The 24,249-nt window shown below is 41.4% G+C and overlaps 1 protein-coding gene across 2 annotated transcripts in view; it reads left to right on the plus strand.

Annotated features, from left to right (window-relative positions):
* Window positions 1–24,249, plus strand: part of FAM169A (family with sequence similarity 169 member A) — a 55,522-nt gene that overhangs the window by 19,360 nt on the left and 11,913 nt on the right. For both annotated transcript variants that reach the window (XM_069962792.1, XM_069962793.1), the window contains exons 2-12: window positions 7,304–7,440; window positions 7,676–7,775; window positions 9,912–9,997; window positions 10,701–10,872; window positions 12,202–12,381; window positions 12,868–12,996; window positions 14,610–14,764; window positions 16,388–16,442; window positions 16,556–16,679; window positions 17,391–17,568; window positions 18,194–18,397. In XM_069962792.1, coding sequence (XP_069818893.1) covers window positions 7,306–7,440; window positions 7,676–7,775; window positions 9,912–9,997; window positions 10,701–10,872; window positions 12,202–12,381; window positions 12,868–12,996; window positions 14,610–14,764; window positions 16,388–16,442; window positions 16,556–16,679; window positions 17,391–17,568; window positions 18,194–18,397 — 1,518 coding nt within the window. In that variant the 5' untranslated portion in view covers window positions 7,304–7,305. The remainder of the gene's footprint in view (window positions 1–7,303; window positions 7,441–7,675; window positions 7,776–9,911; window positions 9,998–10,700; window positions 10,873–12,201; window positions 12,382–12,867; window positions 12,997–14,609; window positions 14,765–16,387; window positions 16,443–16,555; window positions 16,680–17,390; window positions 17,569–18,193; window positions 18,398–24,249) is intronic.

Consider the following 24,249-nt stretch of genomic DNA (forward strand, 5'->3'; position numbering starts at 1 on the left):
CACATGAGAAGGCCATTTACATAAGATAGCTGTCAGTCACATGACCAACAACCATCTATCCCTATCCCCCATACACATAAATGGGTAGCTCAGATGAGTATGCAGCTAAAATCCAACATGCCAGGAGACGTCAGAGGAGAGTTGAGAGGCCAGTTTTAGCGTGTGTTGACATGTTGCAGATTTGCATTAAAAACAAAAAAGAAACTATACTCACCTCTCCCAAATCCACCACTGTAGCTGTGATGTCTTCCGATCCCCACTGCTGTTTCTTTCTTCCTGTTTCTCATGCTATTTCATGTGGACAGGAACTGTCCACTGGACCCAGTGATTGGCTGAGTGAGCAGTACCTGCCTGCACAAAGCTGTAAGGACAACAGGGAGCAGCGGAAGATGACAGGGAGGCAGTAGTGGGGGAGTGGTGAGTGAGTAAAGCTTTATATTTAGTTTAACTGCACAGTGAGACATATAGCAATAAAAGATTTTAGCCCAGAAAAGCCCTTTAATATCCAGCTGAAGCCGCAGACATCATACCACAATGTTATGTCTCCGGTCTCTGATACTTAGTAGAGGACTCTTTATTTTTATCTCATTTTGTTGCTATTATAGCATTCTCCCATGATGCCTTTCCTAATCTCCTAAATGTATCGCAAGAGTATAAAATAGTCTAGTCAAACAGATTGGGTTAACAGAGCTTCTGGAAGGTTATTAAATCTCTGAGACAGCACGGGAGCTGCAAGAATCCTGAGCTCAGCGAGACCTTAGTATACAGCACAAAGCAAAGGAAAAGCTCAACCTGAACTCGGAAATAGAGATAAGGGAGGGAGTGTCTGAGGATTAGAGGCTAAATAAGAATCCACATATTATGTGAGTAGGCGCTACAAGTGTGATGCCCTAACAAAATGTATAGTATAACAATTCCCATTTGTTAGGTAGATGGTGACTGTAGTAGACACTTCTTGTGGTCTGTGGTGCAACCAGGCAGCTCATAAACTATGATTAAGACCCTAGTGTGAGGATGAAGCATTGCAATAATCTTTTTTTGTGTGGAGTAAGGCTGGGTTCACACTACGTTTTTGCAATTTGTTTTTTTTTTCATCTGTTTTTGCAAAAACGCATGGAAAAATGGAAGCATCCTTTTTTTAAGGTACACCGAAATGCGGTTGACTACGTTTTTTTGTATGTTAAAAGAACAGATGCATTTTTATTCTTTTTTTAATAATGGAAGTCAATGGAAAAACTGTACAAAATGAATGCACGCAAATCATCTGTTTTTCCATCTGTTTTGTCATCCTTTTTTTTTCAAAAACGGATAAAAAAAAAAACAGATTGCAAAAACATAGTGTGAACCCAGCCTAATACATTCTTCTCATTTTTTTTAATCTATTGTTACATCCTATTGGGTAGACATTATCAGTCTGAATTGAGTTCTAGGTAAATTGTTGCAGCCAAAGTCCTATTAAGGGGCAGTTTACAGTGTGCTGTGGACATTTATTTTTTAGTGCATAAATCACAATGTTTTATGAGCTGTGTCATGATGCAATGGTCATAAACACTCTCAGGGATAGAAGGCATGGGATGGGCTGACTTGCATGAAAAGTCATTGTGAACCATTTTTGCAATTCTTTACATTGAGGAGTAAGACTCTGTAGACACCATGTTAGGGCACTATGTTTGGCTTATATTGGGATACCTTCCCAATGTAAATATCTAGCAGGCGTATAAATTGTCTTCCCAAAGCGTTTTACATCTGGCATACATTTATCTGGAATACAGTAGCCCTATAGTTGATATTCCCTTTTTGTCATATGAACTAAAAAATTTAGCCTGTTTCAGTCTAAAATTATTTAGCAGGAAAGTGCTGCAATCCGAATCTCCAGCCATTGTGTATAACTAGAATAGCTGCTGAAGTCACGTGTGATTGTGAACCATAGTAGTGTACTGTAACTGCAGCCAGTGACTTCATGAATTTATGGTTGGTACATTTCTGACATTGCAGGGAAAGTCAAGTTTAGTGTCGGTCAAAGATCCATATCTGTCATAGTGTTTATGGGGTTAATACTTACAGCTATGATGTTTTTGCTGAACGCCATGTTTACGAAGCTCATGCAGAACTTCTTTTTTTACAGTATGTTTCAAAAGTTGGCATGGTTTCAGTTTCACCTGGTGCCTTTCATTAAAACTTTAGTAATAATGTTTTTTTTCTTCATCAGAATACCCCTTTAAGGCTTTGTTTTTACAATGTCTTTCTTTTGTGAAAAAATGGCCATTGATTGATAATGACGGCCGGTAATAATTGTCATCCCCATTATTTATGGATGCCATTATAAAATACATGCCATCATTAAATTTTTTTTTGCAGAAATCAATAGTACAAGCGCTTTTTAAAAAACTCTGTAATAGATTTTATTAGGCAAAAAACCCTCTTTTTGTACTCAAAAAGCTATTTCCCAGCCTCCCCCCTCACTTCTTATCTGTGCATTATCAGTCAAATCCGACTTCATTACAGAGGAGCAAAGTAAAGACGGGTTCTGCTGTGTCCATTATAACCTAGGGAAGGGGAAAGGGCCGCGGGGGATGAGTGAGTAGGAAGAGGACAGAGACAGCTTGTGTCGTTTGTAGACTGTCTGGGCTGGATTCATAGGTCAGAAAGGTGAGTGCTTATCTGGGAGCTTGTTGAAAGAAGATTGCAGGATGATGTTTTGTACAGCTCTGCTTTTCTCCTCTCTGTGCTCACTCATCCCCAGCGCCCCCCCCCCCCTCCATGGAGCATAATGGACACAGAAATCCTGCTTCGTCTGAAGTGAGGGGGGAGGTTGGAAAATAGCTTTTTGAGTACAGATGGAAACTCTTTTGCCTAATAAAACCTATTACACAGTTTCTTAAAATTGCTTGTACTATTGATATTTATATATTTATATTTATAATATTTATATATTTCTGAAAAAAGACATTTAAATGACAGTAACGTTTTAAGGCCTTAACCAAAAGAAAATGTACCTACCATTTAGTTCAGCTGGTCATACGTCACTTGTTATTGGTTCTTAGGCCCCTTTTAGTAGCCTGTACATTGCATTGGTATGTTTGAATGGAGCTGCACTATGGTACTATGTTCTAAATGCTGCTATATAGTAGAAATAAAGAAACTAGCATTGTTCAGTGTGTAGTGTGATTCAAAATAGCATTGAAGTGGAAAGCTTTATTCTCTTTCATTAGCATAATGGAAGGTTCATGTACTACCAAGGATTGTGACACAGAAACATAGAGAGTTTCCTCCTGTGGGTTTGTCTGTAATCCAATTTTATTGAAAAATTCTCTCGGCTAGGACTGCTGCAGTAATGTAGGTCACTATATGCCTGTTGACTTGATACGGATAAGCGGGATTACATTATTTGCCGTCAGATTAAGTCTGGAAATGTTGACAGCAGATAACTTGTTGCAGTGAGCAGAACAAGTGTTACATTAGGCTACCTCATGTAATGGTAACGGCACGCCGCCGTGTCCATTACCCCACCTGCTGCAGGTTGCTCTGTCCTGTGGTCATCTCTACACTCTCCTGCTTTTACTCCAGCAGTTTCTCCTGGTCTGAGCTGGCCTCTTGGAGGATTGGGCTCCCTCTAGTGACAGGTGTGCGCCTGTTCAGCAGTATTTATAGCTCAGCCCACAGCTTCTGGAGAATTCCAGGCTGTTCACCTGAGGATATATATAGCCACCACCTCCACATCTCTGTGTTTAGTTGTTGGTGTGTTTCTGTCCTAAAACCACTCCTATGCTTCCTGGCTATCTGCCACTTCCTCGCTTCCTAGCGTCCTTCTAGCCGCTTGGATTTTGCGCCATTTCTAATTCTTAGCTCAGCCTTATTCTGAACAGTGCCTTCTCATCATATTTTGAGGTGTGAGCATCTAGTTCCAGGCTCCAGTACTTCTTCGCCACCATCTGTCGGTCACCTAGGACCTTCTCTGAGGGTAGCGACCTGGGAATTGTCTGGAGCAAAGCTCAGTCCGCCTTGCAGCGGGCTATAGTAAAAACTGTGGGTTCTTTAGACTCTGCTCCTTGGAGAAGGCTCATCAGCACTCCTCAGTGATCTATGAGATCCACCTTCTTGTGCCTGTTTCATCGTTACACTTTACCGACTATGTCTAATTATCATAGGCTGCTTCCATGTGGAGGTAAAGAAGTAGTCTCCATATACTCCATTCTGGAATTATTTCCTAATAAATAGGGATCTTATATTTGGAATTCTCCATAGTTCAATAGTTTACATACAGTCTGCCCTGTCCGTTTCCACATTAGATGGACAGTCCATGAATTTCAGTGGGTGATGTAATGCAGGAGAAGGGAGTGCAGCTAGAACAGTAGTTGTCACTGAATGGAAGGAAGCCAAGTGCCATCCGCACGTCCTGAATGCTCAGAGTCATCAAGTCTCATAACACAGACACTTTATGATCATGAGAAACATACTTGCAGACAGGTGTTCCCAAACTTTAGACTGTTTATACCCCTTAAGCTCAGGTAGGAAAAGCATCCCCTGACAAGAACAGACATTTACATTGTGAATATATAAGAACACGTTTTGGGATGACAGTTGTTCGATATCTGTCCTTGTTTTCCATCCTCTGATACGCTGCACAATTCTCATGGTTTTTGCATATTTTTGGTTTTCTGATTTCAGGGAAGCAAACGGGGCACATTTTTTGTTTTATTTGGACATTCTTTTCCACTTCAATATCCTTTCTGCATGAGAGTTTTAATGAGTAGATTTGCTCAAGGCTGTATGGAACTTGCTCACCCATGCAGAATCAGCCACGACCTATCAGAGGAAGTTTGGCTACGAGCACGGATGATCTGACACGTATTTAAGCTGACAGGTTGGTAGACAGTAACAACAAGAGTCACTGTCATACAGATCAGCAGCAGCATTCCTAGTCACTAGTGAAAAGTGCAACCACTACTCCTCAGCCCAGCACCATACTATGATCCGAAGCATAGCATATGTCTTCCCTGTATTATTATGTACAGGAAATGGGTGGTATTGCTTCATGTCCCACAACAAGTAGATTGTGAGATTCATCCCCCAGGGCAATCAGCTGTTTCCTCTGGATCCCACCCATAAGCTTATTTTACCAATAGCAGGGAAAATGTAAAATTACATAGCGGCCATTCATATGCAGGCCATTCATATAATATATAATAAATATCATATTATATAAAATAAAGTGGCATTACAGGTGTATGTTTCTCATTTGTGGTATATCCTTGTGCTTATGTGCAGCTTGAAGCCAGCTGCAGTATAAAGCGTGTGCATCAAGCCTTTGATGACAATAGGCCACCTTATACTCTAAATGCTCACAGCTTTGTGCTAAAGGAATAGAGTTAAAGGGATTGTTCTGAGCTTATGAAAAATACCGAAATATATGTGTATTTGTCTAATTGCTGACCAGATAGAGCTGCCATAGATCAGACATGCAGTTCCATCTCCCTTCTTACAGGTCGGGCCTCTGTTTTTGGGTACGTGAATGCACCCATATTACAAGATGCTGTAAATACACCGTTGTCATAGTCAACCCAGTTCTGTTACTGAAAAACTGCTCTACTGCTCAATATGTGAAACACAATCCTTTAGGGGACAGTGTCGGGATAGTGGGGATGTGTGATATACAGTGTATCAGGAAGGGGAAGATCAACATGTGTATATAAGTAGCAGATACCAACACTCCTACTTATATGGGACTTCATGTCGGACGGGCTTACAGGGGCATCTAAACTAGACACACTACCTTCGTGACCACTCTTACAGAATGTAAATCATTTGCTCACAGTCTGGAAAACTGCTTTAATAAGTTTTGAGCTGAACATATGTTTGCGTCCACCACTTATAATAGCCAGGAGCGATGGTTCAGGTAGTCACTAATAACATCTCGAGAGGTTGCATGTACAATACTTAAAGCTAGTAAGGTTGTGTGATGGACTCCATGACCTTTTTCACCATGATTGACCATTTAGTACTGTTTAAGCTCCATACCCTACTATAAATTAACTGCGTTATTGTGTTTTATTGATAAGGAATTCACTATTTGCTTTGATGACAATGGTTGCATATACTATTGGCCTCTAAACTTACGATGGCCTTAGGTTGCAGTATTTTTTTTACTACACAATGGACTTTTTTGGACAATTTTATCTTGAAACCACACTTAACATACAATGCCACAGACAATCCAGGAGATCTGACCAGTCAGAGAGGTCAGTTCTCTTATAGTTCCTGTACTACTGTAGTACATGCACTTAATGGCACCTCTCTACACTATAGTGCAGTACTGTAGTGCTCCAGAACTATGACAGGATAATCTGCTCCTTTGGATACCAGGTGAGGACAGGTATATTTTATTTTTCTGTTGTGCATATGTAATGTTTAGGACCCTAAAGAAACTCCTGCTATTTACAGTGAAAGTGATTTACAGCCTCCGGCAGTTCTCTCTGACTTCTATGTGTAAGGACTTGCTTTAGCTGTAATACCCATCTGTTTATTTTTTTAAATAAGTTAAAACTAGTTTTCCATAGAGTTATGCACTCAAGATACAATAGTAATTGCCTTGGAACCAATTAATATTGTGACTTGACAGTCCGCTGTACCTGTTCTTTTTTCCAATGGTCGATATTCATCTGACAGCTAGATCAAAGAAATTTACCATAAAAATGCATGCTCAGCTAAACCCTGGGTCCTTGTGCAAAATCAGGTGTCCTCCTATTTAGCCCACTGCAGTCTACAACCTTTGTCATCTTTAACTAGCGGTGAAAAGATATGGACCCAAAGTAAGAAAGTACCCAACTCCATCTGTGGGAGTACACAAAGTATCCCTATTAAATGCAATAAAAAATAACTTGGGCCATCTGTGGCAAAATGTCATAATGGGAAGCCAACCTATAAGTACATAGAAAGGCATGGCACCCATTGACCTTAATGGCCAAACGTAGTCAGCTGATTTCCTACACATATACACGTAGTTACTTGGAATCACAACTTGCAGAACAACATGCTTTTGAATATTAATAAATAACTGTATACTTGTGGGAAATGACCCTAACATAGTCACTGTCTTACTACATTCAGGCCATGCCTGTCTGGCACATATTTTGTCTATTTTGCTGATGTATATGTGCCACAGGTGCCACAATGGTTATGTGAACCTAGCCTTATAATTGTAAACAATGAGAGTCATACATTATTTTGATTGAAGTACATGAATCATTCGGATTGTTCTTAGTGTGTTTGATTGACAGGTTACATGTTTTGTGTTACTTCTTAGGAATGGCCTTCCCTGCCGACATCTTGGAGAACTGTAGCCATGAAGAGCTGGATAGCCTATCGGAGGATTATTTGTCCTACCTCCGGTGTGCGGACCCTGATAACCCAGAGTATATATCATCGCAAGACGGAAGGGAGGTAATATGTTCAATGATTCCCCTATTTCTGCACTTGGAAGATTTTGCTTTGGACTTGAGGGTCCCACAGTATAATCCACATGTTCCTTGTGTCTATGTGTAAATGACCATCGTCACCAGTAAGTGATACTGTTGTAGTGATCGGGTAGTTGTCAGACCTTTTTCAGACTTCCCCGAGAGTAATCAAGAATTCATGGTAAAATTCATATATTAACCGTTAATGGATTTCTTTCCAGGTACCGATCAGTCTTAGCACAGTAGGGTATGTCCCGCTTTATGGAGGAGATCAGACACACAAAGTTCTCGCTCTTTTTGCACCAGAAGATCCACTGACAGGTAGGACATTGTGTAAGGACTTTATTGTATGTCTGTTAGTTATAAGAGACAAATTTTTAGGCTATGTTCACACGTGTGTAATCTGCTGTGAATTCATGCTGTGGATGTGATGATGCGGATTTTGTATAATGTTCACACACCGTCAAAATGACTGATGTTTTTATTGGACGCTGTTAGTTAACGGCAAATAGCTGCCGTTGCTTTATAGCAACAGCCGGTATTATGCGAATATGACGGTTGTTATTTGCAGTTATTTGACGGCTGCTCAGTAAAAACAGCCATCATTTTTATGGTGTGTGAACATAGCCCTAACCAGTTTAAATGAATAGCTTTAATCTGCTAGACCAAATTTGCAGCAGGTTACGTACATGTGAACACACCACAAAGATTACTTATAGCTTATAAGCACTTATATAAGCACTTATAATTCCAGATGTCTCGGGGATAATAACTAATCTGCGTTAGAAAGAGCAGAAAGCAGAACCCTATCTGAGAGCACAGTTTAATAGCCTTTAAGACTCCAAGTGCAATAATCAGTGGATGTAGACCCACTGCGCCATCTAACCAATTTGGGATCTGTCAGCACTCAGACCCGGCCCGAGTTGCTGGCAGTGTTATATAGGTCACAGCAACCTATTTAACATGGTACCTGTAGCTATATGTGTAATCTTACTGTAACCAAGTGTCAAAGAGAAGTTGCGGCTCTCCGGCCGTGCCACGCTCTGTCACTTCTCATCCTTGGTTCCTCCTCCTTTTGAATAATAATTTCGTTTCGGCCTCTAGTTCCTGTGCCGCTAATGACGTGTGTGTCCTGCGTCCCTAAACTCATACGTGCTGTAGCCAGGAAAAGTGACGCATGCACGCTGAGCAGTGGCGCTTATTTCTGTCAATGCTCGTGTGTCGCTCTTCCAGGCTACGTTGCTTGAATGAGTTTAGGACGCTGGATGCGCATGTCATCAGCAGCACGGGAACTGGAGGCCGATATGAAATTAATATTCAAAAGGAGGAGGGATTAGGAACCAAGGATGAGGGGTGACAGATTGCGGCATGGCCGCAACTCCTCTTTAACACTTGGTCACACTAAGATTACACATTTTCTGCCACATGGACGGATAAGCTATAGGTACCATGTTGAATAGGATGCGGTGACCTATATAACACTGTCAGCAACTTGGGTTGTGTCTGAGTGCTGACAGAATCCCTTTAAGTAGCCCTTTGGCTTTCTCCCTTTAACCTTCTCCAGATGAGGGTCTGGTCATTGCTGCAGGGGACAACAAGCTGGCGGATGTTGGTGGAGAGAAGGCAGATTTTCACTGCCTGACCATTTTGATCTTGGAAGGATAAGGGTATATGCACACAGAGTAGTTCAGTCAGAAAACTCCATGCGTAATCTGCCGCTTGTCCCCGCGTGCTCCGGCTGCCCTCTCCGCTGGCTCCATAGGCACCACTATTTGCTCCCGCAGCTTCTGCTGTCCACCCAAAAATTGTCATGTCAATTCTTCAGGCAGACAGCGGAATCCGCTATAGCATATAATGGTGCCTATAAAACCAGCGGAGAGGGTGGTGGGAGCACGGGGACGAGCAGTGGATTGCGCACAGAATTTTCCGACTGAATTACTCCGTGTGCATATACCCTAAAGTGGTGCCAGAGTTGTCTGGCTGTGTCTTACCCCTCCCTTTGTAAAATACATGAACATTCAGTTTTCCAGGGGGAGGCCTGGAAAGATAACATTGTATGGCCGCCTTTAGTGGCTTGATGATTGTTCCATTTAAACAGGGACTCAGAAACCTTCTCATGATTGTGAGGGTCCCTGAGGTCTGACACCAAGTGATTTTATCCTATGGATAAGAGATAAATCGTGTCCCTTTTATTCTTTACATCTGTACACTCGGCTTCTCTAGAGTTATTAAATGGTGCCCTCATGTCAGGCACTGTTCTCCTGCTGGCAGGTTCCCTTTAAAAAGTGCTGTTTGTGTTGCTTTTGGCTAAGGCTATGGTAACACCAACCAGTTTTTGCACACATAAGAAGATAGGTGGGGGTTACTGTTAGAATAAACACGTTTATGAAAAATATGTCATTATGATATAGAGAACAGTGTCTGTCCAGTTGAGTATATGATATTATTCCTCTACAGCTGTGGCGCTATATCTTGCTCACCAGTGGTGGACTATTGATGATATTGTTAGGACATCAAACTCCTCTCGGGAAGGCCTGCAACAGGTAAGAACTGGGTCATGATCTTATGCTGTATAGTGGATGAATTACTGATTGTTGGGGGTCTGACCACTGGGACCAACAATGATCATGGGAACAGGGGTCTTAGGGCCCTATTCCACCGGACGATTATCGTTCAGATTATCGTTAAATCGTTCGAATCTAAACGATAATCGTTCGGTTGAAATGCAGTTAACGATTAACGACCGAACGAGAAATCGTTGATCGCTTTATAAGACCTGGACCTATTTTTATCGTTGCTCGTTCGCAAATCGTTCGCATTGAATAAGACATCGTTCGGTCGTTCGCAATAGATACGAACGCAATAGCGAATAAATACGGAAGAAGAAACGATCGCAATTACGATCATAAGTAACGATTATCGTTCCATGGAAATGAGTGAACGTTTTCAGGTCTTTCGCAATAGCGGTCGTTTGAGATAGTTAATCGTTAACAATTATGCTAACGATAATCGTCCGGTGGAATAGGGCCCTTATGTCCCCACAGTTTAAATGTAGCTGCAGTTTGACATGCAGCCTGGGAGGACCCCTGTTCTGTTGGGAAGAAAGGTTCCCGGTGGTTAGATCCCACAGATTAAACACTTACCCCTAAGCTGCAGATAAGGCATGAGTTTGTTCCAGTAGAAGACCCTTTTATTGCAAATAACCATGAATCCTTGTGAAGAGATATTCTTGGATCCTTTTTGCAGGTCAGGTCACTAGGAGAAAGAATTGTTCTATATGTGCTGAACCGAATTATATATCGAAAGAAAGAAATGGAGAGAAATGAAGTTCCCTTCTTGTGCCACAGCAGCACAGACTTTGCTAAGATTTTATGGAGAAAGGGAGAAGCCATTGGATTCTACTCGGCAAAGCTTCCAGGTCAGTATTTATTTTTAGTTTTTACACTTACTATTAGCATGTACCATTATTCTGATCTGTAGAATAAAGTATTAAAGTGACAGAAAAAGTGCTAAATTCAGCTCACTTCAAGCATGAGGTCAGGGTTGCCCCAGCTGGATTACCCCTCCTCCGATCAAAGCCTTGTAACCCATTGCATCAGCTGCTATGGCCGGAAAAAGTGACTAGTACCCACACCTCTCCTTGAAAGTGGCCAATAGAGTGACTGAACCCACTATCACTCCCACTGGGGGGAGGGGGGGGGGGGGCGATCGGAGCGGCGGCGGTTGGGGGTGGCGATCGGAGCGGCGGGGGTGCCGATCAGAGCGGCGGCGGGGGGGGCGATCCGGGGGGGGGGGGGGGGGGGGGCGCGCGTGGCCGGACTATCGCGCGACGACTGTTTACACGGAGCGATCGGCGAATTTCTTGCGAACGACGATTTATGAACATGTTAAAAGATCAAAATGAACGATTTTTCGATCGTTCGCCGCGTTTACACGTACGATTATCGTTCGAATTCGATCGTTATCGCGAAAATTCGCCCGATAATCGTTTCGTGTAATTGTAGCATTAGTATGGCTAGTAACAGAGTTCCAAACCATCAGGCTATATTTGATCCTCTAATGGTGCGTTTACAAAGGCAGATTTATCTGACAGATTTTGGAAGCCAAAGCCAGGACTGGATTTGAAAAAAGGAGAAAGCTCAGTCTTTCCTTTATGACCCGTTCCCTGTTTATGGTCTGTTTCTGGCATTGGCTTCAAAAATCTGTCAGATAAATCTGCCTGTGTAAACGCACCATAAGGCTGGGTTCACACTATGTATATTTGAGGCTGTATTTGTGAGGCTGTATAGCAACCAAAACCAGGAGTGGATTGAAAACACAGAAAGGCTCTGTTCACACAATGTTGTAATTGAGTGGATGGCCGTCATTTAATGGCAAATATTTGCTGTTATTTTAAAACAACGGCTGTTATATTGAAATAATGGAAGTTATTTACCGTTATATGACGGCCATCCACTCAATTTCAACATTGTGTGAACAGAGCCTTTCTGTGTTTTCAATCCACTCCTGGTTTTGGTTGCTATGAGGACCTGACTTGAGGACCAAATACTGCCTGAAGTATACTGTGTGTGAACCCAGCCTTAGCCTGTGTTGCAGAGGAACCATATAGAACTGCTGCTAGGACATAACCATTGCTTCTATATACCACTGAAAACTCCATTTGCTGTTTTAGTAAAAAAAAGAGTTGGGAATGTTGGATTATTCATACGAATATTCTTTTATTTTATATATGTTTGTGATTTACCAGGAAGTGTGTGCAAAGCATATCTAACACAAAGCTACACCCTCCCAATCCTGGACACCATGTTTGTGAGGAAGAGATATTGTGATAAAGATTTTGCACTTCAGATGCTTGAAGATTTTGTTGACTGTTTCACAGCAGATGAACTTGGACTGAAGTATCCTCTGTCACCTTTAATGTATACAGGTAATGTGCTACTTATTGCTATATAGTGTACACCTTACAGACATCGTATGCCATCTAATTTTATTTCTTGGTGATTTTGTAACTTGTCCAGGCAGAGGTGCACCCAGAAATATTACACAGACAGGGTCTGGGGTTGGTATCATTATTTTTTAGTGACTGTTGGATACAGACTGCTTCATATGGCATCATATTGATTTTTGGTAGAGACTGGACAAGGTTTGATTTATTTTCTTGAGTGGAATATCCCAGGTAAAAGTCATTTTGTTATGGCTAGTGCAGGGCCAGTGGTATTGCACTACACAGGATTCTCTGTTTCTTTTTCATGCACTTGCCCATAAGACCCTGCACTTCACATAATACCTGTTACCTGGAAAACTTTTGAACTGTTTTTGTATTTTTACACTAAGTATATGTATCACATTACTGTGTATATTGTTTGGTTTTCCATCATTGCTTATGGTCTCCTTTAATATCTGTATATTTTAGCCTGCAAACAGTATTTAGACAAGTACCCTGGAGACCAGGAGCTGCTTTGGGAAGTTGAAGGAGTCGGTCATTGGTTCCAGAGAACTGTCATCACAAGTATTATAAAAAGAGAATCACAGAGATTATTGGGTAAGATATATATTAATCAATAGAATCATTGCTCACAACATTATTCAAGCTGTTGCAGCCAATTGCAGTATGGTAGAAAAGGAGCCTCTTGGCCAGATTTAACAAGAGCTAATAACATAACAGACCTTAAAGGGGCATTCTCTTCTCAACCAACATAGTTATAGGACTCGTCAAGGTAAATATTTTGTAAATACATTCATTTAGCAAACCTGCCACCTTTTCCTGATATGCTGCTGTATGTCTGATAACATACATTACAAAACTTTTTATTTTTGCTTGTACTATTGATCTATGCAAGCTTGTTAAAACAACAGTGCCTATTTTAAAGGGGTACATGCACAAAAAAGGAGAGAGAACCATAAGGTATGAAAATGAGGCGCACACCTTAGATATAATGCAAAAATAACTTTATTACTACCGGCTACAAACAGGTTAAAACATCTAAAATCTAAACCGGGGTATCTGGTTCTCTGTTACACTGGGACTACATATTTTCAGGTGGTATTCATTGTATGCCATTATGTATTATGTTTATTTTATGTATTGAACACATTCTGGTATGTTTTGCTCTAGTCCCTCCATAGCCCATTGAGCACAGCTGTGTAGCAGTGAGCAACCTCCTGTATCCTAGGAGGATGCCATTGTTTGGATTTTAGATGTTTTTAACCTGTTTGTAGCCGATAGTAATAAAGTTATTTTATTTTTGCATTATGTCAGGTGTGCACCTCATTTTCATACCCTATGGTTCTCTCTCCTTTTTTGTGCATGTATACATTTTTTCATAGGGTAGTAGGCGGCACCCTATAGATTGCATCACTTACTATTTTTGTGGTGCCCACCTCTCCCTCTATAACTAGTTCTATTTTAAAGGGGTCTCCGATTAAAACTTAATAAGATATCGCAGGGGGTTGGACCTCTGTGCCCCCCGGTGAGCTGTATTCAAAACAGAGGAGCCGGGGGCTGATCTGGAGATCACCGGAATCTCCTACTTGTCTCCTATCCTTTAATTATGATCTGTTCTGTAGTTAATGTTTGTCTCTGGATATTACATGATTGTATGTTTGGTTAAATGCAGTGACAGCAGCAACAAGTGTGAATACATTGCAATTTGCTGCAAAATATCTCTAATTAAACTCTATGGGGGACATGTATCAACGGGCGTACAGGGGTTTTTCGGCGGAAAGTGTCGATTTGCGCATTATTTTATTTGCAAATGGCCGATTTGCGAATAAAATATTCGCAAATCGGCACTTTCCTCCGGGTATGCCGGGGAGGGGGTGTGAAGGGGGCGGAACGGAGGGCGCGGACTCAGAGTCCGCGCGATTCACCATCCGTTCCGCCAAAAGATACGCCGAAAACCTACTCCACCTTTCAGGTTTTCGGCCGTGTGCACCGGAGCGCACGGGATTTATGTAAAGGCAGTCCGCCTCTACATAAATACCCGTAGCGCCGGAGATGCGGGGACATTTTTAAGTCCGGCGTAAAAAACGTCGGACTTAATAAATGTCCCCCTATGTGTGAACATAGCCTTATACACAGTTTCATGATAAGTATCCAATTTCATCCATCATGGATCATTCTAGTCATTTTTCACTTTTTGTTTATTCCACCAGATATAGATGTTGCCAAAGATGATCAAGTATCTCAATCTACAGAGAAGAAGTCAGTGCAGCCACCAGCCGAATCCCAGATCGAAGAGGCACTGGATTTAGAGACTGAACAAAAGGAAGACATTCAGATAGTGGACACCAAGGACCAAGATGAACAGGTGGGATTATTGCTCCATATTACCATCTACTGTCTGCTCATTTACTCATAATGCCAGAAACAAGGTTCTGTAGAACAGCAGCATTAAGGTATATCACATATCACTATTTTTCACCTTCACTGAATCTAGTAATACCTGTGACATACACCCACAAATCCATTCTTCTTCGTCTGGTCCCCTGATCTTCTTTCTTCTTCTTTCTGTTTCTGAGATGACTGCTAAGGAGCAGGACCTGCTAGAGAGAGGTCAGGGGACCAAATGGAGTTGAACGGGTACTGAGGGGGAACAGCAGAGGACTTATAAGGTGCCTGGCACAATATTGTTTTTATAGCCTAGGACCGGAATACCCATTTAAATCTGGGCTAGCTAAGACCAAGAATAGATTTCAGCTATAGCTTACGCCAATTGTATAGAATAATGGCCGTTGTTCGCAGCGGCCGTCAAATTAATGTTCATGACATTAATTTGCTGCCTTTATTTTGCAGACAGCAGCCATTATTTTCAGTTGTTCACACATTGATTTTCTTTTGGCCATTATTCTGCCTTTTTAACTTAAATTCTATTTAACCTTTTAATAGCCAAACCAAAAAGGGTGTTAAAAGCCGCCAACCTGAACCTGAGTAATGAACCAACAGCCGTTATTGCAATGATGCAGCCAAAGTATGCTAAACAACCCCTATTATTTTAGATTTAAAACTAGAGATGAGCGACGCAGATTTGTTTCGCTTTATATGAAGCAAAACTGATCTGTGCTCGTATCCCTCAGGCTGCTGTCTCTGTGCAGAGGGAGGGTACCGCTCAAGGACCATCTGGAAGATGCCATAGTGGTATCCATGTTTTCCAGGGATACATGATGGACTCTTGTCTTTTTTTAACTATGTAACTATACTATGTAGCAAAATAAAAAAGAAGCAACTTTAAATATAGAAATATAGAAGTACACAGCACTTATGAAAAAGTATGTGTCTCTACAAATAGAGGCTGTGTGTACTGTGATTGGAGCCTTAGACTCTGTCCCTTTTATTTGTAATCTATTGACCATGGAGAGAAGAAGGTTTAAATAACTATTTCTCAGCATCCATTAGAAAATATTAACCTTCTTAAAGGAGAAGTCTGGCGATAATTTTTATTAAAGTATCGTATTGCCCCCCAAAAGTTATACAAATCACCAATATACACTTATTATGGGAAATTCTTAAAAAGTGCTCTTTCCCTGCACTTACTACTGCATCAAGGCTTCACTTCCTGGATAAAATGGTGATGTCACGACCAGACCGCCATCATCCTCTCTAGCAGCCACAGCCTGCACAGCTCTCGGAGGCGGGTCGTGACATCACCATTTTATCCAGGAAATGAAGCCTTGATGCAGTAGTGAGTGCAGGGAAAAAAGCACTTTTTAAGCATTTCCCGTAATAAGTGATTATTGGTGATTTGTATAACTTTTTGGGGGCAATACAATACTTTAAGAAAACCTTTTGCCGGACTTCTCCTTTAATGCACTAACATCAAATAATAACTTCAACAAAACCCATTTCTTATGCACATGGCCTCACAATATAATGGTATTGGGTCACACCGTATATATGACCCATGGATGCCTTCACAGTTCTGTTATTTTTTTAGGTAGAACCAGTTGAGGAGACAAGTCTTATAAAGGCTGATGCTGACACTATTGAGGGTAAGGATAATTTTTTAAAAATATAAATATTATGTAGTGTGGTCCAGCAGATATAGACTGACCGTGGTACCAACAATTAATCATTGCATTTGTTTATTCCACCTTTATTCCAGAACATGATGTGACCCCTGTCTCCACTCGCACAAGAAGCAGTCAGCTAAAGCGGCCAAAGATTGGAAAGAAAGTTGGTGAAGTAATGGAGGAGAAGACTACCAGCCTTGATATTACACCCAAGAAGTAATGGTGGCTTTCTGTGTACTCTTACTGGTTTCTGTTATTCTCCTAATGCAGATAGCTACATATCTGGTTTAGAAGAGAACATAATTAAAGTGTAACTCTTATTCCAGGTGACTTTTCAGGATTTTCTGTCCTGTGTATGGATATAAGTAGCAGGACATATATCTGGCCATTCTATCGCTAGTATATGCCCCACTCTGTGCTGCCTCTTATACACTATATACACAATAAAAACAGGGTCTTGTAATCCTACCTCACTGTATCATACCTTCAGAAGTTCTCAAATCAACACTGAGCCGTCTAACATGTGAATCCAACAAATTTTATGGCCAAAAAGTCTGCATAGTGCACAGGCTGTTTCTTTTCCCTGCCCACCCATCCCCTTTAGAACTCCCCCCCTCCTTAGACTTTTATGGGTAATGCAAATCCATCTTCATTCTGTGGTAGACAGCTTTCTCTTGACGATAAACAGATAAAAATTGAGGGGGGAGAGGAGGAAACGAGCTTTGTGAGCCTAGAAGGAAGCTCTTTTGCCTAATAAAAATCTATTACAGACTTTAATTTATTCGCTTGTACTATTGGTTTCTGCAAAGTTGTTTGAAATGACGGTTACACTTATCATATTCAGGAATTCTAGTGGAGTCATTGTGGCCTCTGGTATATCCCTGAAGATTTTTGCAGGCTTCTTATCTTTTTATGTTTTGGTCGCAGACTGGATTCTAAAGAACAAATAGTGGAAAACTTCAAAGAACTCATTCAGCAGCTTGCAGAAGAAAAGGAGGAGTCGGAAATGAGCAAGCTACAGGAGGAGATCTCAGCAAATCCTGTGGAGCACATGTTCTGCGACAGCCAGGATTCTCTGAAAGAGGAAAAGATTGAGGACAAACAGGTAGAGAAATCATAAGTATAGTTATAGGACTGTACAAGGACCTAAAATGGGAGTACTCTGGTAAATTGAGTTATTCCAACAAGTTCTCCATTAAATAGTACATGCGCTTCTAGAGATATTGATGACAAAGAGAGGGGGCATTGCAGTCATTGGCATTGACATGTTTAGGGCTGATGCCCATTCTGTATGAACCCATAATACAGCTGCCTGCTTTGGGCCCATACTGTATTACACAGTGCCCCTCATGTCCCAGCAGTTGCCCTATTCCGCAATCAGTTAGTTATCCCCACTTCTTAGGATAGAGCATGACTTGATTTTGTGGAACAATTTGTGTACCACTTGTCAAATACCTACTGAATTATAAAAATAGCTATGGCTGATAGAATACAGGGTGGTTTGTATCTATTCCAGCCGCCCAATTTTCAGTACAGACCAGCATTGAAGCTATGTAGAGGTAAGTTAGTTCTGACAGGATGGCACTGTCTGGCAATCATGGAGCACTGTGGTGAACTGCTCAGCTGGTGCATAGACACTGTCTGGCACTTACTTTGTTATGGAAGGTGTCTGACAATAAAGTAAGATGCATGAAGGAAGAGGTAATAGTTCTCTTATATTTCTATTCTAGCAAGTGGAATTGGAGCCGGTGAATGGTGATATCACAAAGGACGTCTTTGTGCCTCAGCTGGTAGATGCACATGAAGTAGCAAGAGAAGCCTTAGATACAGAATCCAATTTAGAACCAGGGGACAGTGATGGAAAATCTCTCACCACGCTGGTTTCTGTTAACATGGACCTGGAGAAATCCTTTGAAGACTCATTTCCAGACCAGGTATGTAAGACTTATTGTTCTCTAACAGGAATGGAGAATCTTCGGTCCTCCAGCTGTTGCAGAAGTACAATTCCCATAATGCTTTGGCTGTCTGTTTACTGCATGAATAGTCATTCGCTAGTGGATGTGCTGTCCAAGGTGCTGGTGTTATGGCAGATAGTGAGGGGAAAATGATGTGATATGCATCTACTATGGCTAGTGAGGTTCATATGAGTCAGCCTTGGTTCACACCACAGTATTATTATTAATAATGATAATTATATTTATTTGTAGATTCCGCAGCGCTTTTTAAAAAAATTTTTTATACAATACACAGGTTTTATTTATATTACATTATACAACAAATTAATAAAAATAAATAAAGATACAAAGAGATCTAGAGACCTGCTTGCAAGAGCTTACAGACTAGGAGGACTGAAGGTGACATGAGAGGCAACTAGTGCTTTATTTGCCGATGGTCCAGCTATTGTACATAGAAAGTGCCTATAGGTGATTGGGCGAGCCAGTCACACACCATTGTCTGAGTTCAGGTAGAATGTACATGGCACCAAGGAGATTACAGAGCAGATGGAGAAGGGATAACAGAGAGAGAGAGAGAGACGAGTTTAGGGAATGTTATAAGCATTATAGTGCAGATGTGTCTGGTATTAATGATGCCTGGCTGTGTTTCTTTCAAATATCTTCTTCATGGAAACTTTTCATAACAACAGTTTGTGAAGGTTATAGACCTGATAGGACAAAAGTTCTGAGGGGAATCAAGGGACCGACTCCAACCTCCAAAGTGCTCCTTGAGTGTCGTGGCGCAGATGTATCGTGATGTCCACAAAATTCAACATCCAACCGATGGGATAATGATACAAAGTAGCGGTTTATTGAGGCAACGCGTTTCGGCTTGTGTAGTAACAGACAAGCCTTTCTCAAGCCATAAAACCCATCTCAATACAACAACATATATATACATATACATACCACCCTATGATGTGGCCTCCAAACACTTCCGGGTGAGGACTCGCCTCTAACTAAGATTGATATGATGTCTAAACTATAATAGATATAAATCTCCATGTAATAGTGACAAAATAAATCATATTACCTTCGACTACTTGATAAGACTCCATTTTCCGTACTGTCCGTGGTCCAAAACCCAGGGGACACCGCAACAGGAAATGACGTTGCATGTTCAACGCAAATAGCGTATCTGCTGGAGTGGGAATAGCACTCAGGGAGAGATCTAACTAAGATTAGCGTAGGACCTTTTGGTCTAAATCGTGCTGGAACGCAACTCCTAACGCTAACTACGTAGCGCATGCGCATGAGAGACATGCGTAGAACCACAAGGCCCATAAGAGCCTATTAACCCCATTTATGCTGGTAAAGAATTCATTCAAGGGCATGTAGTGCATTCGCAACTCTATCCTTACTGTTCATGATACTTAAACATGCTCAATGACCTCATTTAGACCATTGGGTACTAAACTTTGTATTTTGTAGATCCAAAACGACTCACGTCTATTGAGACGTGTGTATCCATCAGCAATATTTAATGGGATCTGTTCAATCGGTAAAATTGTGATTTTGTTGAAGTCACTGTTGTGTTCCTGTAACAAATGTCTTGACACACTGTGTTTTTCAAATTTCCTATTCGTATTACATCTATGATTATTCATGCGAAGGTGCAGAGGCTGTATGGTCCGCCCGATGTATTGGAGACCACATGTACAATTAAGCAAATAAATAACAAATGATGAAGTACAATCTAAATTATGTCTGATCTTAAAAACTTCCCCTGTTACAGTAGATTTAAATGAGGTGATTCCATCAGCTATATTGAGGCAACATTTACATCCTTTTTTGCCGCATTTATGTATGCCTATATTTTCTAAATCATCTTTTTTGTCTGCAATGCTCCTGCGATTTCTAAGTTTACTTGGAGCTATTGTTTCTTTGATGGTTCTCCCCCTACGAAAAAGTGAGGGCAGGTCTATCCGGAATTATTTTATTTAGAACTGGATCTTTTTTCAATAGATACCAATATTTTTCCAATATTCTTTTAATGTGTCCATTACTATTATTATATGCTGTAATAAAATTAGTACAATATTTTGAAGATATAAATCGTACTAATATCTAATATCGTACTAAGTACGATATTTTGAAGATATAAATCGTACTAATATACTAATATCGTACTAATTTTATTACAGCATATAATAATAGTAATGGACACATTAAAAGAATATTGGAAAAATATTGGTATCTATTGAAAAAACATCCAGTTCTAAATAAAATAATTCCGGATAGACCTGCCCTCACTTTTCGTAGGGGGAGAACCATCAAAGAAACAATAGCTCCAAAGTAAACTTAGAAATCGCAGGAGCATTGCAGACAAAAAAGATGATTTAGAAAATATAGGCATACATAAATGCGGCAAAAAAGGATGTAAATGTTGCCTCAATATAGCTGATGGAATCACCTCATTTAAATCTACTGTAACAGGGGAAGTTTTTAAGATCAGACATAATTTAGATTGTACTTCATCATTTGTTATTTATTTGCTTAATTGTACATGTGGTCTCCAATACATCGGGCGGACCATACAGCCTCTGCACCTTCGCATGAATAATCATAGATGTAATACGAATAGGAAATTTGAAAAACACAGTGTGTCAAGGCATTTGTTACAGGAACACAACAGTGACTTCAACAAAATCACAATTTTACCGATTGAACAGATCCCATTAAATATTGCTGATGGATACACACGTCTCAATAGACGTGAGTCGTTTTGGATCTACAAAATACAAAGTTTAGTACCCAATGGTCTAAATGAGGTCATTGAGCATGTTTAAGTATCATGAACAGTAAGGATAGAGTTGCGAATGCACTACATGCCCTTGAATGAATTCTTTACTAGCATAAATGGGGTTAATAGGCTCTTATGGGCCTTGTGGTTCTACGCATGTCTCTCATGCGCATGCGCTACGTAGTTAGCGTTAGGAGTTGCGTTCCAGCACGATTTAGACCAAAAGGTCCTACGCTAATCTTAGTTAGATCTCTCCCTGAGTGCTATTCCCACTCCAGCAGATACGCTATTTGCGTTGAACATGCAACGTCATTTCCTGTTGCGGTGTCCCCTGGGTTTTGGACCACGGACAGTACGGAAAATGGAGTCTTATCAAGTAGTCGAAGGTAATATGATTTATTTTGTCACTATTACATGGAGATTTATATCTATTATAGTTTAGACATCATATCAATCTTAGTTAGAGGCGAGTCCTCACCCGGAAGTGTTTGGAGGCCACATCATAGGGTGGTATGTATATGTATATATATGTTGTTGTATTGAGATGGGTTTTATGGCTTGAGAAAGGCTTGTCTGTTACTACACAAGCCGAAACGCGTTGCCTCAATAAACCACTACTTTGTATCATTATCCCATCGGTTGGATGTTGAATTTTGTGGACATCACGATACATCTGCGCCACGACACTCAAGGAGCACTTTGGAGGTTGGAGTCGGTCCCTTGATTCCCCTCAGAAATTTTGTTGGATCTACCCGCTGGCAATTGGGCCAGTTGGAATACTCCGAGTGGTACCGGCTGCGGTGTATATTGTGAGCCTTCAATAGTGTTGTGCCTATACTAGCACAACACCAAAAGGTGAGTGCATTTGCACATACATTTCTAAGATACCAGCTGCCCAAGTGATATTGCACCAGAAGGCGCCTTTTTTTCCTATTTTTTTCTTCTATTTTTTTCTTATAGACCTGATAGGTTAACTCGGTCAATAGTTCTCTTTGTCATTTTGAATTATATGATGCTCAATGATTATGGAGGCCAAATTATATTTTAAAAAGTAATTTAGTCTCTGTATACCATGATGTCAGCAGGGCAGCTGCTCTGCTTCAGAGCCCCATTTAGGACCCCCCCATCCCCCCAACTACTCATCATAGTGACCCCCATTTACCCAGTACTCATAGTGACCCCCATTTACCCAGTACTCATAGTAACCCCATTCACCCAGTACTTATAGTGACCCCCATTTACCCAGTACTCATAGTGATCCCCATCCCCCCAATACTCATCATAGTGATTCTATTCACCCAGTACTCATAGTAACCCCATTCACCCAGTACTCATAGCGACCCCCATTCACTCAGTACTCATAGTGACCCCCATTCACTCAGTACTCCTCGTGATCCTATTAACCTAGTACTTATAGTGGCCCCATTCACCCAGTACTCATATTGATCCCCATTAACCCAGTACTCATAGTGATCCCCATCTACCCAGTACTCATAGTGATCCCCATTCACCTAGTACTCATAGTGATCCCCATCCCCCCAATACTCATAGCGACCCCCATTCACCCAGTACTCGTAGTGATCCCATTAACCTAGTACTCATAGTGGCCCCATTGACCCAGCACTCATAGTGATCCGCATTTACCCAGTACTCATAGTGATCCCCTTTCACCCAGCACTCATAGCGACCCCCATTCACCCAGTACTCATAGTGATCCCCATTCACCCAGTACTCATAGTGATTCCCATTCACCCAGTACTCATAGTGATCCCCATTCACCCAGTACTCATAGTGATCCCCATTCACCCAGTACTCATAGTAACCCCATTCACCCAGTACTCATAGCGACCCCCATTCACTCAGTACTCCTCGTGATCCTATTAACCTAGTACTCATAGTGATCCCCATTCACCCAGTACTCATAGTGATCCCCATTCACCCAGTACTCATAGTGATCCCCATCTACCCAGTACTCATAGTGATCCCCATTCACCCAGTACTCATAGCGACCCCCATTGCCCAGTACTCCTAGTGATCCCATTAACCTAGTACTCATAGTGGCCCCATTCACCCAGTACTCATAGTGATCCCCATTCACCCAGTACTCCTAGTGATCCCAATTCATCAGTACTCATAGTGATCCCTATTTACCCAGTACTCACAGTAATCCCCAATTACCCAGCACTCATAGTGATCCGCATTTACCCAGTACTCATAGTGGCCCCATTCACCCAGTACTCATAGTGGCCCCATTCACCCAGTACTCATAGTGATCCCATTCACCCAGTACTCATAGTGATCCCCATTCACCCAGTACTCATAGTGATCCCCATCTACCCAGTACTCATAGTGATCCCCATTCACCTAGTACTCATAGTGATCCCCATCCCCCCAATACTCATAGCGACCCCCATTCACCCAGTACTCCCTAGTGATCCCATTAACCTAGTACTCATAGTGGCCCCATTGACCCAGCACTCATAGTGATCCGCATTTACCCAGTACTCATAGTGATCCCCATTCACCCAGTACTCATAGTGATTCCCATTCACCCAGTACTCATAGTGATTCCCTTTCACCCAGTACTCATAGTGATTCCCTTTCACCCAGTACTCATAGTGATTCCCATTCACCCAGTACTCATAGTGATCCCCATTCACCCAGTACTCATAGTGATCCCCATTCACCCAGTACTCATAGTGATCCCCATTCACCCAGTACTCATAGTGGCCCCATTCACCCAGTACTCATAGTGGCCCCATTCACCCAGTACTCATAGTGATCCCCATTCACCCAGTACTCATAGTGATCCCCATCTACCCAGTACTCATAGTGATCCCCATTCACCTAGTACTCATAGCGACCCCCATTCACCCAGTACTCCCTAGTGATCCCATTAACCTAGTACTCATAGTGGCCCCATTGACCCAGCACTCATAGTGATCCGCATTTACCCAGTACTCATAGTGATCCCCATTCACCCAGTACTCATAGTGATTCCCATTCACCCAGTACTCATAGTGATTCCCTTTCACCCAGTACTCATAGT

This window comes from Dendropsophus ebraccatus, chromosome 3 (assembly GCF_027789765.1).
Source record: "Dendropsophus ebraccatus isolate aDenEbr1 chromosome 3, aDenEbr1.pat, whole genome shotgun sequence".
Lineage (NCBI taxonomy): Eukaryota > Metazoa > Chordata > Amphibia > Anura > Hylidae > Dendropsophus > Dendropsophus ebraccatus.